This window comes from Falco biarmicus, chromosome 4, assembly GCF_023638135.1.
Source record: "Falco biarmicus isolate bFalBia1 chromosome 4, bFalBia1.pri, whole genome shotgun sequence".
NCBI classification, from domain to species: Eukaryota; Metazoa; Chordata; class Aves; order Falconiformes; family Falconidae; genus Falco; species Falco biarmicus.
This window is the reverse complement of record NC_079291.1, coordinates 86,430,328-86,444,210: the sequence shown is the minus strand read 5'-3', so window position 1 is coordinate 86,444,210 and position 13,883 is coordinate 86,430,328. Positions and strand designations below refer to the sequence as shown.

Below are 13,883 nucleotides of genomic sequence, written 5' to 3'. Positions count from 1 at the left end.
CCCGACACCCTATCCCCCTCGCTGCCTTCTCGCATCTTCCTTCCCAGCAAAGGTGCTGCTAATTTGGCTGCCTTGAAGGAAAAGGCTGGTATCTTATAGTCTACATAACTGGTTCCAGTTTAACAACTTCATAGCTGCGGTGCGGCCACAAAGGCAGCCTTGTCCTGCCGGGTGAGATAAGCCTGTTGGAGCGATTCATATGCAGATCCGGGTGGTACTGGGTGTCTGCTGGGAGAGGATAAATCTGTCCCAAGCCTTGTCCCTCTCTCCTGGTTCCAAACTGTTTTACATTTACACAAAAAAGGTTCTGTCCCCCATTGAGCCCAGTCCCGGGCAGGCTGTCACCCTGCCTTTGAGAGACGAGGTCCCCTGGAACCGCAGCCGGACTCCCTGAGTGTCCCCTGCCCAGACAAGGCTGGGCTGGGCGGGTGAGCGGAGCTGTCACCGGCGCTAAGCTGGGCTCTCCCGGCCCGTTTTGTCCCCCACGTCATCCCGTCGCCCATCTTACCGCCTTGAAAGAGTCACTTCTTTGGCCCGGCAGAAAGCTCTCAACCATATCCCCTCCAGCAGAAATCCCCTTGCCTTTCACTTGCTTTTGTCGGGGCTTTTTTTTTTTTTTGTCAGCGCTTGGGGTTTTTTTAATAATAATGGAGAGGAGCTTTTTCTCCCTTTTTTCTTCCACTTTTGGTGATAACTGAGAACCTGCAAGCCCTGATCTGGAGGGCACCCATCACCCACGCCTGGGGTTTATCTGGGATTTTGGGGCCTCCCTTCACACTCCTAGCACAGCTTGGACCTGCATCTGTGCTAAAGATACTGTAAAGTAAAGATACTGGCACCTTTCGGGGGGGTGGGTTGCGGACAGAGCCTGTCCTGCACGTGAAGCAGCCGCGTGAGCAGCTGCCATGGGTGCTAACGCAGGGATGCTCTCGGGCTGGAGACTTATTTATCAGCAATGCTGTCCTCTGGCAGGCGCAGCCATTACTTTGTGCTCTCAGCTTGGTGCTGGGAGGAGTTCTCCTTCGTCTGCAACAAAATCATCCTCGAGCTGAGGAATCATGAACCAATTAACCCTGGAAAGTTATGTCGGCCCAGCTTTTTGAAGTCTGCTTTGATTACCTGCCTGCTATGGCTGTTAATCTGTATTTAATGCAGCTTTCTGCATTTTTATCAGGGCTGTAAGTTATTGCACTTTGCTACCCCAACAGAGGACGTAATTAATCTAAACGAGGGCCCCTGGGAGCACAGCCGTAATCTGCAATTTCCCATTGACTATAATAGAGGGAACATCCCGGAGAGGTCCAGCAGCCCTTGGAAATGCACCTCGGCTGAGAGCAATTAGGGGATGTTCCAGATGTGAGCATGTTGGCTCAGCCCTCAGTGACTGGTAAGCGCAGCCCCAGGTGGTGCTGAGCTGCCCGTGCAGGGTACTGGGTGGTACAGCAGTGGTCCCAGCCTCTGGGCAAGTGGGTACCACGGCTTGGAGGGTGACAGGAGGATGGGGATGGGTCTCTGGGGTGGGTGGGAAGGAAGGCTTGGTGAAATGGTGAGCGAAACGGCTCCCAGCAGGCTCTGAGATGAATGGTGGCGTTTTTCATCCCTCTCTGTGATTTTGCTAATTTCTTTAAACATTAACAGTTTCACATGTTGAGTATTTCTACATAGGAAATCCCACCACTGATGCCTTTCAAATGCCCGTTGTCTTACTAGTTATTAAAACCTGAAATTTACCAGCTTAATAGAAAGGTAAAAGAGTTTTATCCCTCCTCCTGGGCACATGGTATCCTCTTGAAATACAAATTCCCTCCAGAGCTGTCAGGGCACTCCCCCGTTGCAGTGTCACGTACCTGTAGGTGATGCTTAGCATTCCCAAGGCGTTCTCTTAAGGTCAATAAGAATTAACTGTAAATTTAATTAAAGTTTCCAACGCTTGTGCTAAAGTGGAGCATAACAGAAGCCTGGTCTGCTCTTTGCCAGTTTAAGCCAGATCTGAAGGGAGACAGGGGTTATCAATAATTAACTGGAGTAATTTAGGGGAAAGTATTAGGGAGTTAATGAAAATGTGAAATAGTGTAATTATCTTGCAAGTAGCTGGGAGTGATTGAGCTGCTGAGGAAGAGGAGGTGCAGCACGATTAACTGCTCAGAGGCTGCAGGTCCCGATGCGGTGCTGGGGTGATGCTGAGACCCAACGCCCCCGCCACGCCCCACCCCCACCCCGACTCCAGCAGCCGGTGGCTCCACACTAACCTGGTGCAGGATCAGGAGTGTAAAGCCAAGTCAGCGGTGTCCGGCCCGTGGCGGGTCGTGCGCCTTTCGCTCCCATCAGAAACAAAGCTGTAGATGTGTTGGAGCCCGTGTGGGCGTCTGCCTAAGTGCTGGCGTGCAGGGCGTACGGTTCGGATGGACCAGCCTTGGCGGGATTTTGCATGGGACGTCACTGCCCTGATGCTGTCCCTGCTGGGGGGCTGAGTGGGGGGCTGTGCTGGTGGGGGGCAGGCCTCTGCACCCCGTCACCACGCACAGGAGTGGCTCGCTGCTGCTCCAGCAGCACCTGTGCAGAGCTAGGAATCCCTGCCCCAACATGGGCTTCTATTGAAAATTCTATTTTAATTGCATTTTAATTAAGCCTAGGATGGTGTGGTTGGCTTTAATTGAAGTAGGTGCAGTTCCTGTTTCCTGAGAAGCCCTGGGTCAGCAGGATGAGTGCAAGGAAGGTGCTGGTACTGCTGGGTGTGGGTCTCCTGGGCTGCCTGCAGTGAGGGGGTCCCGGGTGGTCCTGGAGATCCCTCTGCCCCACAGGCCCCTTAGGGGTGGCCTCGGCACCATGGGGCTCAGCCTGGCTCTTGTCTCTGCAAAAAGGAAGAGGCAGGGTAAAACGGCTTTTATTAAAATATTTTGGCAAAACCTTTGCTGGGGTGTCAGGCTCACATCGCTTTCGTGGTCGCTGTGCCAGTGCTCGTGGAGAGCACGGCTGGCACAGAGGGGGCTCATGGGTTTCCTCTCCAGTTTCCATCCTCAGGAGCACCAGGATGGCAACTGCAGCAAACCCAAACCATCGTGTTTCACAAAAGCTGAGCACAACTGTGGATTCCTGAGCCACGCTACAGCTAGTGCTGGTTTGTGGAGCTCAGGCTGAGAAAAGCGGTATTTTGGTTTAACGTGGACTCTCCAGGATCTCAGATCACTTCATCCCAAGTGTTTGCTGTTTGATAATAAACATTTTATTGCCCATTGAGGAGAGGGACTGTTTTAGGTCTTAAGCCCACGTTTGCTGAGAGAGGGTTTTGGGTGGGCACGCGGCACAGGGAAGGAGCCGTTTTGCTGTGCAGAAATCCTGGTGGCATCCGGGGAAGCGCTGCAGAAATGCTTCAACAAACCACCCAGCGAAGCTGTGTGAAGCAGCCTGGCAAACCCCGTGCCAGGTTTCTGAACATAATTAGAGTTAAACATGCTTTGCTGGCTCGGCATGTGGCAGAAAGCCCAAGCAGCAGGTTGGAGGTGTGCTAACAGTGGCGTTCGGAGGTGGGCGATCAGTTCTTGCTTGGCTCCAGGCAAGCGTGGCAGGGGAAGGGCTGTAGGGGCCTGATCCTCGTTTGGGAAGGTGCTTCCCAGTGGGAACCCTGCCAGTCAGCCCCTCCGGTGAGCGTGGTTGTTTGGGGCTGGGGGGAAAAGGTGCTGAAGAGGTTGGGGGAAACCACCCATCACTCCCCCAGGATGCGTGTGCCCCAGAGGGCATCCCCCTGCCTGGGGCACTGCTGCTGCCAAACAGAGAGGCTGGGCAAGGATGCTGGGGTGAGAAGTAGCTCTGAAAATGCTGGCACTGTCCAAAAACAAACAAACAACAACAACAAAAAAACACGGGGGGTAAAAAGCCACAAATGGCTTTTGCCTCTTGTTTGGGGGAGGGAGTTGTGCGGGGCCCAGCATCACTCACAAATGCTTTTAATAAAGTGTTCTTTCCTGCGTCCAGAGGAAAAAAACCCAGAAACCTCAAGCTTTTTCCCATTACATAAGGAACAGATGCTGCTGGGCAAAGCCCTGGCTTCCCCACAGCAAAGCCCTGGCTGCAGTGTGGCCCGTCCCCTCCTGCCCTGGGACCCCACTCCCCGCCTGTCACAACTCTCCGGTGCTGCTGCTCCCAGCAGTGGGATGGGGATCCCTGAAATACCCCATCATGTCCCGAAGTGCCACAGCCAAGAGCCAGCCCTGCTGCCGGACCCAGTCACAGCCTGGTGGGAAGGTCCATCCTCGTCCTCCCGCTCTGGCAGCGTTCCTGCAGGGATGCTCTGGGCAGGATTTGGAGCTCTCCCTGCCCTTAATGTGGGTCAGCTTGGCCTCGAACGAGCAATGTTAAATAAACTTGCCTGGGTGAGGGAGGAGAGGTGTATGGGGGCGTGTGGGGGAAACCCCTCTCCTTTCTGGTGAGCCTCAAGGGACACAGGATGGAGCAGCCCCAGGGGTGCAGGGGAGGTCTTGGGGGGAACCGTGAGTTTTAAAACCTGAATTCTCCCAAGTTCAGGCAAAACGGAAAGTCTTTGTAGGAAAAAGTCTGTCCTGTCCCCACCCTTTCCTTTTGGTTAGGTGAAATATCTCGGTTAGACTTGATTTTTTTTGCTTTATTTTACCTCTTGTCACAGTCGATATTCTGGTATTAGTACGTTTTCCAAAAGACTTCCTGATCCCTGGAGCTTGTCCTGGGATGCCTCCATGTGTGGAGCAGCTTAGGCTGGATCCCCATTGCTGACCCAAGCGATTTGATGTCAGCATGGTGGATGTTTGTTGGCTGGATGGCTGTAGGCATTACACAGCAGCTCCTACACAAGCCAGGTCATTGCTTGGTGCCTCAGTTTCCTGTTGGAAACAAGCACTTGTCTGGTTCAGTTCCCTGCCATCTGCTAAGAAAAGTCCTAGGTGGGAGCAAAGGACGTGCTTATTCTCTGTATGTATTGTATGTATTTCTGTGTACAACTGGACGTGTCATTTTTATTTCAAAAGAGCTATTGAAGTGGTTTTGCCATTTCCCAAAGGATTAAGCAAACCTCTGAAAACCTCGTGTCCCCTCCCTGTGGGACAGCAGCCTCCTACCTGGGACAGACCCAGTGCAAGGACAGCCACCCTGGTCGGGTGGGCAGCAGGGCTGAGCCCCTGGCACCACAGCAGAAGGCTGCTGGGCTCCGAGCAGAATGGCATTGCGGCCCAGCTTTCAGCAACAGGCTCCTCTGGTTTACGTGGCGGCATTGGGGGGGCGTTGGGGGTGTGTGCATGTCACCCCAAGCATGATGGAGGGAGCGGGGACCGCAGCTTGTGACAGCATGGAGGAAATGAAGCCGTTTCAATCCCAGATGAGCCCCATGAAGAGTGAGCTCCAGCTCTACATCCATGTGGGATCCATTGGCGAGGGTTCCCGTGCAGAGTGCGGTGGGAGTGAGCTGGTAAGATGTGGCTGGGATGCAGCAGCACGTGCTGCCAGTCCCCCGGCACATCTGCACTGTCTGCCAGCAAGGGAAGCCGTGGGAGCAGCAGCTCAGAATGGCATTGCATGGTGGGGAGCCACGCTGGGGGCTGCGCCCGCGGGGACCCCTGAGCTGCCTCCCAGCTGGCCCCACAGTCTTGGCTCAGGAGGCTCTGCCCTTGGTTCGGGAAGCCAAGCTGGGAAAGCCAAGTCCCCTTTCCACCAGGATGGCTGGAGGGGACGTGTCCATCCCTAAGAAGGGGGATGTGAAGGACTCTGGGCAGGTGCCTGTGCTGGTGGCAGGGGCAGCCTGTTCTGCAGCCCCTGGCTCTCTCCTAGGGTGACATGCCTGGGTAATTTCTTCAGCAATTAATGCCTCATTAAAGTGCACAAGGGAACAATCAAGGCAGTGAATTTTACACAACACAATAGCTGGGCCCTGAGAGGTTTTCTGTTTTTGTAAACTGTCTTTTTCTGGCCTTAACTGCTTGCTGTCTGGAGGCAGAGGAGGTGGGAGCCTTGGTGGGCATCTCCATCCCCAGCTGCTGCTCGGGCTTAGCCCCAGTGGCTGCACAGCCCCGTGATGAGATTTTCCTCTTTGCAACCCTATGTGGTAAGTTGACACCTCTGGGACATGTAAATCGGTCTGGAGGCTGGGATGAAAACCAGCCCCGTCCCAAAACGTGCGTGCCAAGATGCCAGTCACCACCACTGAAACTCAGTGGGGTGGAGGAGGAGGAGGCAGAAGGGTTTTCCAGGTCTGGAATGGGCATTGTGAGGAACGTCTGAAGGGGACTTAAAGCCTGCAAGTGCCCTCTGGACAGTGCTGCTGGCTGGACAGGGTGACAGGGAGTCCCCTTCTTGGGGACAGACCATGTCGGGGGCGAAGGGCAGGCTGAGATGAGATGAGCAGAAAGGAGAGACCTGGGCATGGGTGCTCCTAGGAAGGCTTTTGGAGACGAGGAGATGAGTGGTGGGGTGTGACAGGGCAGTGTTCCTGGCTGGCAGGAGGGGAAGGAGAGAGGTGGTCATGGTTGGGGAGCCCCTGGGCTTTTCTGGCCAGGTTTTGGGGCTTGCTCCTGCTTGTCCCTGTCGCGGCATCAGGTTGGAGCAGCTGTGCCTTGAGCCCTGACCATGTCCCTTTCTCTCCCCAGGAGCCTGATGCCGCGGACACTGGAGGGGCAGATCACGATGGAGAAGACCCCCAGCTACTTTGTCACCAAGGAGGCTCCCCGGCGCATCTACAACATGTCTCGGGACACGAAGCTGATCGTGGTGGTGCGCAACCCTGTCACCCGCGCCATCTCGGACTACACGCAGACGCTCTCCAAAAACCCCGCCATCCCCAGCTTCCAGGCCCTGGCCTTCAAAAACATCAGCACGGGACTGATTGACACAAGCTGGAGCGCAGTGAGGATCGGGATCTACGCCAAGCACCTGGACAACTGGCTGCAGTACTTCCCCCTCTCCAAATTCCTCTTCGTCAGTGGGGAGAGGCTTGTCAGCGACCCAGCTGGGGAGATGGGTCGTGTCCAGGACTTTCTGGGTCTCAAGAGGGTGGTGACAGACAAACATTTCTATTTTAATGAGACCAAGGGCTTTCCCTGCCTGAAGAAACCGGAGGGCAGCAGCAAGCCCCGCTGCCTGGGGAAATCCAAGGGGCGGCCGCACCCTAAAATCGACGTGCAGGTGGTCCAGCGCCTGCGGGAGTTTTACAGACCCTTCAACATGAAGTTTTATCAGATGACAGGGCAGGACTTTGGGTGGGACTGAGCCATCCGTAGGGCATGCTGCCGTGCTGGGACCTGGTCTGCCCAGCAGTGTGTGGAGCCAGGACCGCAGTCCAGGGATGCTGGTGGCTGCCATGGTCCAGGGATGCTCATGGCTGCTGTGGTACAGGGATGCCCGTGACGGCCCCACCAGCAACCTCCTCCCTTCGTTCTAATTTATATCAGGTCTTTTCTGGCAAGAAATGGACCCTTCTGGAGTAGAGAGAAATATTTAAGAAATAAAAATACAGATGACCCCTCTCCCCTCCCCGACCAGATTAAATATTCTTCCATATAAATCTTGCTAATCTGTATTAACCATGACCGTTCTGGGTGGCAAGTGGAAGGGTGTGAGTGTGTGGATGGGAGCGTGTGGGGGTGATGGCTGTGCCATCCACAATAAAAGCTTTGGAAACCAGTTGGTGCCTGGGGCGTGCAGCCAGTGGGTTTTTGCTAAATCAAATTCTGGTGCTGAGCGCAGGCATGGTCTGCCGTGGGGAGGTGGGTGAGGCCGTCCAAGCAGCAGACCCCAGGCGTGGGGTATGTTTTGCAGACAGAAAATAGTCTGCAGGAATTTCCTAGTTAAAAAAAACAATTACCGGCAGTACTTTTGAATAAATGCCAGGTCTGGGGTTAGGGAGAGGGAGTTGCGTATCACATACCTTCTTATGTTCTTTGAGTAACCCAGATGATAAAGCAGGGCATTTCTAACCCTTAGGATGAAAATCCCTGCTTCTCCCGAATTCACCCAAGCAGAGCAGACAAAAGCCCCAAACTCTGACCTTTCTGTGCAAGAATCTCAATGGATTTTCAAACCTGCAGCCTTAGAGGGCCATCATGGGAGGCTGCAGAAATTAGTCTAATCTGAATTAACTAGTTTTCCCTTAATTAAAGATGGGGAAAACATTTAATTAACCTCTAATATCTTATTAGTGACTTGTATTTGTCTCTTTAATGAGCTAATTATGTGTTTTCAAGGGCCCTCAGGCCCTGCATTGTTTGCAAATATGCTTTGGCTGTGGTTTCTTCCATGCGCAGCATCCCAAAGCTGACTGTCCAGCCAGGCATGCCCTGCCAGGCGTGCCATCGCCTCCCCTGCCCACGGTGATGGAGGTGGCAGGTACCGCTTCCCCTGGGATGCACAACAGGCACTGGCCCCTTTCCTGCCAGCTCCAGGGTGGGTTTACACTGGCATATTGTGCTTTATACCCTGCGGAGCTCTCCCTGCTCCCACATCCCGGCTGCTGACACCTCCCCTGTGCCCCTCCGAGGCGGTACGTATTTTCTGTAGCGATGCTCTGGGCTGTAGCTGAGGTTGAGCACGTTTGCCCTGTTCAGCCCCTGGGCTCATCTGGCTGCTGCCAGGAGATGTGACATGTGGGGATGGGATTAACATGATGTTGGAGTTAAATGCAACCAGTTGCCTGTTTCTGTGCGGGGAGCGGGGCATGGCGGTGTCAGTCCATGCATGTGTGAGCAGTGCCGGGGACAGATGCAGATGCCACCATCAGTGTGGTGCCAGAACTTGGGGGCTTTATGGCCGGTATTAAAAACTGGTATATCGTAAAAGAATAATAAGAAGAGATGAAATCAGGACTGGTTTTCTGCTGGGATGGGCTCAGCACCCCATGCCCAGCTGGTGTCCCCCAGCCATGTCCCCCCGGGACTGCCAGTGCCCCGGCCGCCGACCCGCTGGGGGTTGGATGTCGAGCGGCTGGAGCCTGTTGTCAGCCTCGCTGGCAGCTCCACATGATGGACTGCGCTCTGCTTGTTTAGGTTTTGTTTCCAGCCACGACATTCGACCAAATTATTCTCCACGAAGGGCTTTAAAGTTTCCCAAGTGCCTGTGAAAGCCTGGAAACGCTGATAGTGATCCTATTTCTCAGCTGAGTGACTGCATTCAGCCCCAGCCATATTGATATGCAAAACGTTAAGGGTCCCGGCTCTAAAGATGGTTTCTGTCTGCCCTGTGAAAGGGAGCCATACTTTTTTAAAGCCCGGGCCTTTCTAAAGCCCCACAATACCATATAGACTATGCCATTTAAAGCATCTGAAGCGACCCAAAATGTATTGAAAGCTTGCTTTGCAGACTCATTAAGACTACTCAATAGGTTCTGGCAAATACCGTGCCAGGGCTGACCGCATGGATTAAGACTTTTGAAGTGTTACACAAACCCCCTGCTTAAACTAATTGCTGCCCCGCAGCTCATGAGGTCAAGTATTTGTATTCATTGCCTCCGAGAGGAGCCACTTATGGGTCTGTCCAGGTGAAGTCTGCACTTCATTAGATCAAGACAATAAAAGCGGCTTTGGGTAGGAAGGGGGAAGATACCCAGGATGAAATCTCCTGGTTCTTGCCCTGAGCACAAGCACAGGCTTATGTCCACCATGGCAGCGTTTTGGGTTGTTTCCGTTGCTTTCAAGAGCCCCAGCAGAGCAATACGCTTCCAACCGATGCTGCCCGGTGCAGGATGGGCGGCTGGGCCAGTGTCTCCGCCAGGACCTGCGCCACATCGCTCCCTGGTCACCTGCAGCGCATGGGGATGCAGTGCCTGCATCCCACTCCTGCTGCCTTGTGCTGTGGGCCCTCCCAGTGCCGTGGGGGTTTCGGCTTGAGAAGGGAGTCAGCGTGCAAGGGAAGGGCTGGGGTGTGGGAAGGGTGGGCAGTGTGCTCAGCAAGCAGCTCTTCACCGCGATGCTTCACTCCCCAGGATCAGGTGGGTTCCCTTCACCAGCCCGACAAGGATCCCATCACCTGCTAGTGCAACATGCATTTCTCATGTCTATCCACAGGAGCAACTGCCTTTGCCCATCACTGCCTTGCTCGCCTGATTAAAAAAAGATCTAAGAAAAACCAGCAGCTGGTTTACTGAAGGTTTACTGGTTTACTCAGCAGAGGCACAACACGGCTCTTGTGCTGTCCCACTGAGCCAAGGGCTACTGAGAAATGGAAACTTGGCTTCTTTATTGTAGGTTCTTTGGTGGAGCTTGGTTGGGAGCCCTTTCCCTGATAACAGGCAGCGGGCTCTTGGGGAAATGCGAGCTGGAACCCCCTTCGCAGTGGCTTTTGTAATCATCGGTATCAGCCCGTGGACCCCAGCTTTGGGGCTGCCACTGCTGGGCTCATGCAGGAGCCGGGGGGGTCTCACCCGGTGGGACCCTGCGATGCTGCCGGGAAGTGGCACTACTGGGGACCACTGGCTGGCCGGGGTGGTGGGGATCTGACCGCTCACCCTGGTCCCTGCATGGGAGGTGCTGCATCGGTAGGAATTGTTCTGGAACACCCCCAGAAAACTCCTGCAGAAGCTCAGGGACAGGTGTCACCGCTGTATCTTTCTGCACAAGACCTCTGGAAATAAAGTTGTAAAAAGATGCTGCTGAGCTGTGGTGATGTCTGCTGCGTGCCTGCCACTGCGCACTGCCAGGGAGGGAACATTGTCCCATGTGGCTGCTTTTATGGCTTTCTCCCTTCGTTGTACCTGTCTCAGGTGGCTAAAAATCCAGAAACCGGGAAGGCGACGTTTTCCCCCCAGAACAGTGGGGGATGTGCTTAAAAATACAGGTGAGCACCTGAAGTCTGCCCGCACCCCAGCACGCTGCTGGCGCTTCCCTGGGGAAGCGCTTCTCTCCCAGGGGAGCTTGGGCAGCCGTGCGCCCAACGTCTGCTGGCTCAGAGGACTACGGCAGAGCTGTGGAAATGCCTTTGGGGCACCAGGTTAAATGGGGGAAGTGCCAGGGCCAGAGGGCGATGGACATCCAGCTTTGCTACCAAGTGTAAAATGAAGTTTTCATCCCCATCTCAGTTAATGAAAATTTCCATTTCTAACCCCATTTTTGTTTTGAAAATCCAGCTACCCAAAATGCTGTGGTTCCTGTACCCTGGGCCTCCCCCTCCATCCCAACCACTCCATAAGCCAGGAAGAACAGAGTTGCAAGATGTCTCCAAAATATTTATATACTTCTTTTTCTTTTATACCAAATTTACGATGACAGAACGGAAAGAACAAAAATGGGGGGGTGGGGGTGGTGGTGTAAGCTCTAGAAGGAAGAAATTAAAACTTCCCTGCCTTTGCACAGGCCTGGAGATGCAGGAGAGCAGCAGGGCTGATTTGCAATTACACACTTCATCTTGATGCATCCTGGAAATGTTTTACAACCCATAGCAGGGAATGCCATACTTTTCCCTGAAAACACCCCATACATCCCCACTCCCTGCCTGCTGTGCTGCATGCAGCCTCACCCACCCCACAGCCCCCAGGTGGGGCTCGTGCTGCCAGGCTGTGAGGCACCTGTGGGCTATAAATGCAGGGATGGGGCAGGGGGCTGGACCCTCTCTTTAGGACCTGCCCCAGCTGTGGAGGGTGCAGGGGGCTCTCTGACTCGGGGAGAGGTAAGCCACTGCCAGGGATGTCTAGCATCCTTCATGCTGCTTTTTGGGGGATGTAGGGCCAGCGTGGTGTTTGGGGATGGAGTGGTGTGGTTGTGCGCAGCAGTGCTCAGGGAGTGTCTGTGGGTGCTGGTGCATCTCTAGGTTTCTGGCATTTGTGCTTGGGGTCTCCAAGAGGATCTTTGTCCCCTGGTGCAATCCTGCTTCTCCCCAGGGCCACTGGTGCTTCTTTGGTGCACCACAGTGCTCTGTCGGAGCAAGGCTGGGCTGTCTGTGCGGGATGTGGTTGTGCTTCCCAGTGATTGCCTGCAAACCTCTGCTTATCCTGTGCTCAAGGATGTCTGGAGCCATGCTGCTTCTTGCTGCAGGGCACACTGTGGTGGTCTCCCTTCCTGGCCAGCACAAAGGAGAGCTCCTGAGAGGGATGTGTGTGTCCCCTTGCAGTGTCCTGCCTTCCCACGAAGTTCCCCCCGGCACCACACACAACCCTTGAGCAGCACCCAGGGCTGCCAGCCCCGCTGGCTTTTCTGCTCTGGTTTCCATCTTGATCTCAATACACAGAATAAACTCATGTCATATTCCCCAATAGACAAGAAAATGCCCAAGCCGAGGGAGAGGCTGCTGTAATTGCAACCAGGTGAGCGGCGGTGGCTTCCAAGTCATGTAGAGTGTGGACTGGATCCCACATGTGGGCACAAACAGCCACCATCAGGTGTAGGCAGCTCTGGGGTATGTGAATGGAATGAAGGAAATGGTGCTTGTGCCCAATGCAGGAGTGAGCTGGGCTGCCTTGGTCCAGCCTCTGCCCTGATGCTGGGTCAGGTTGTCCACTGGTTTAACTGGAGTTAGGGTGAGATGAGCACAGCCTGTGTGCTCAGCCCCTCTGGAAGCCTCTGAGTAAGCAGCAAGGTGTATTTAGGAAAATAGTAGTTACTTACTGAAATAATTAAGCAAATGATTTATTTGTAAGCAACCTGATGGGATTAGTGCCTGTCCAAACTGGGTCAGAGCATGCTGCTGGCATGTCCCCACTGCGAGGGTGTCTCTGGGGGTCCCACTGCAGGTAAGGGCTGGATGCCACAGCCCTGGTCATCGCCCTGGCTCCCTCCTGCTGCCTCCAAACCCTGTGGCTCCTGAGAGCAAACGTGGAAGACGTGTGAGTGGTGTGGCTGCTGGGAGGAAACCAGCTCCGCTAAGTTTATTTGCATTTCTTGGTGCAAAAATAAATTTTGAAAATGCAAGATGCTTCTCTGTTCAGATTTTAAATCTTGCCTGTGCGTTCAAACGGATGTGGCTTCCAAAGGAGGAGGGCTGCCAGCCTCAGCCTCCTCCTGTGCAGGTTTAATTCAGTTGCAGGGGCATTTTAAAATGCACTGGTCACCCTGATTGTTCTGGGTGCTCGGGGTCATATCCATGCTGCTGGCAGGGCTGCAGCAGGTCCGTGGGCTTGCAGAGGTGCTGCTATGCCTGGGATTTGTGACAAATGTGATCAGGAAGGAGAATATCTCCTTTGCTTGCGGCATCCTTTTGCCCCACTCCAAGAGCTGAGATTGTGGTTGTGTGAAGGGGCCGGTTCCTGGCTGGAGGCAGAGACGCCCCATCGGGCTGTGCACCCTCGCTTCCCTCAGCTAATGCCAGAGCTCTGATTTTTTTTTTATTATTTTCCTTTGATTAGAAACAGCAATGCTTTGCCTCGCATAATTAATCAATTTATATCAATAGAAAGAATAAATTGGTGTCTTTCTGGCAAGCTTTCCCCTGGCAGGAGGCAAGCCCCAGGCCTTAATCACATACCCCCTGTCGCTCCCCATGAGTATGGGGTAGAGGGAGATGTGGGATGGGGCACTGCTGCCACTGCTCTTTCCCCAGGCTCCTTCCCTATGCGAGGAGGGGGATGGGGATGGCTGGAGCCTTTGGGGCTGTCTTGTGGCAGGGCACTGAGCAATGCCACATCTTGTTACATGAGGATCTGATTCAGCCCCATTTCTCCCAATTTACCATGGCTGGATGAGGAAGCTGATGCTCCCAGCACCTGGGCAGGAGCAGGATGGGGTGGCCATACCAGCTTTGCCCCAGCACAGGCATCCACACAGGCAGCTGCTGCCTCCAGCCATGCCTGAAAGTCAATGGAGAGAATTTTTCACTACTTTTTTTTTTCCCTCTTGTGCTATGAGTGCAAATTTCCATCTGACTGCAGGGGCTGATTGCTGGAGAGACACCCCATGGCAGCCGCAGCATGCTGCCTGCAGATGCCAGCAGGAAAGAAAGTGTGA

The 13,883-nt window shown here is 54.1% G+C and overlaps 1 protein-coding gene across 1 annotated transcript in view; it reads left to right on the top strand.

The window, feature by feature from the left end:
* HS3ST6 (heparan sulfate-glucosamine 3-sulfotransferase 6) overlaps nt 1-7,555 on the top strand; it is a 40,610-nt gene extending 33,055 nt beyond the window's left edge. Inside the window, exon 2 of the mRNA XM_056336423.1 lies at nt 6,609-7,555. Within this exon, the coding sequence (XP_056192398.1) occupies nt 6,609-7,227 (619 nt within the window). The 3' untranslated portion in view covers nt 7,228-7,555. The remainder of the gene's footprint in view (nt 1-6,608) is intronic.
* Nucleotides 7,556-13,883: the final 6,328 nt, after the last annotated feature.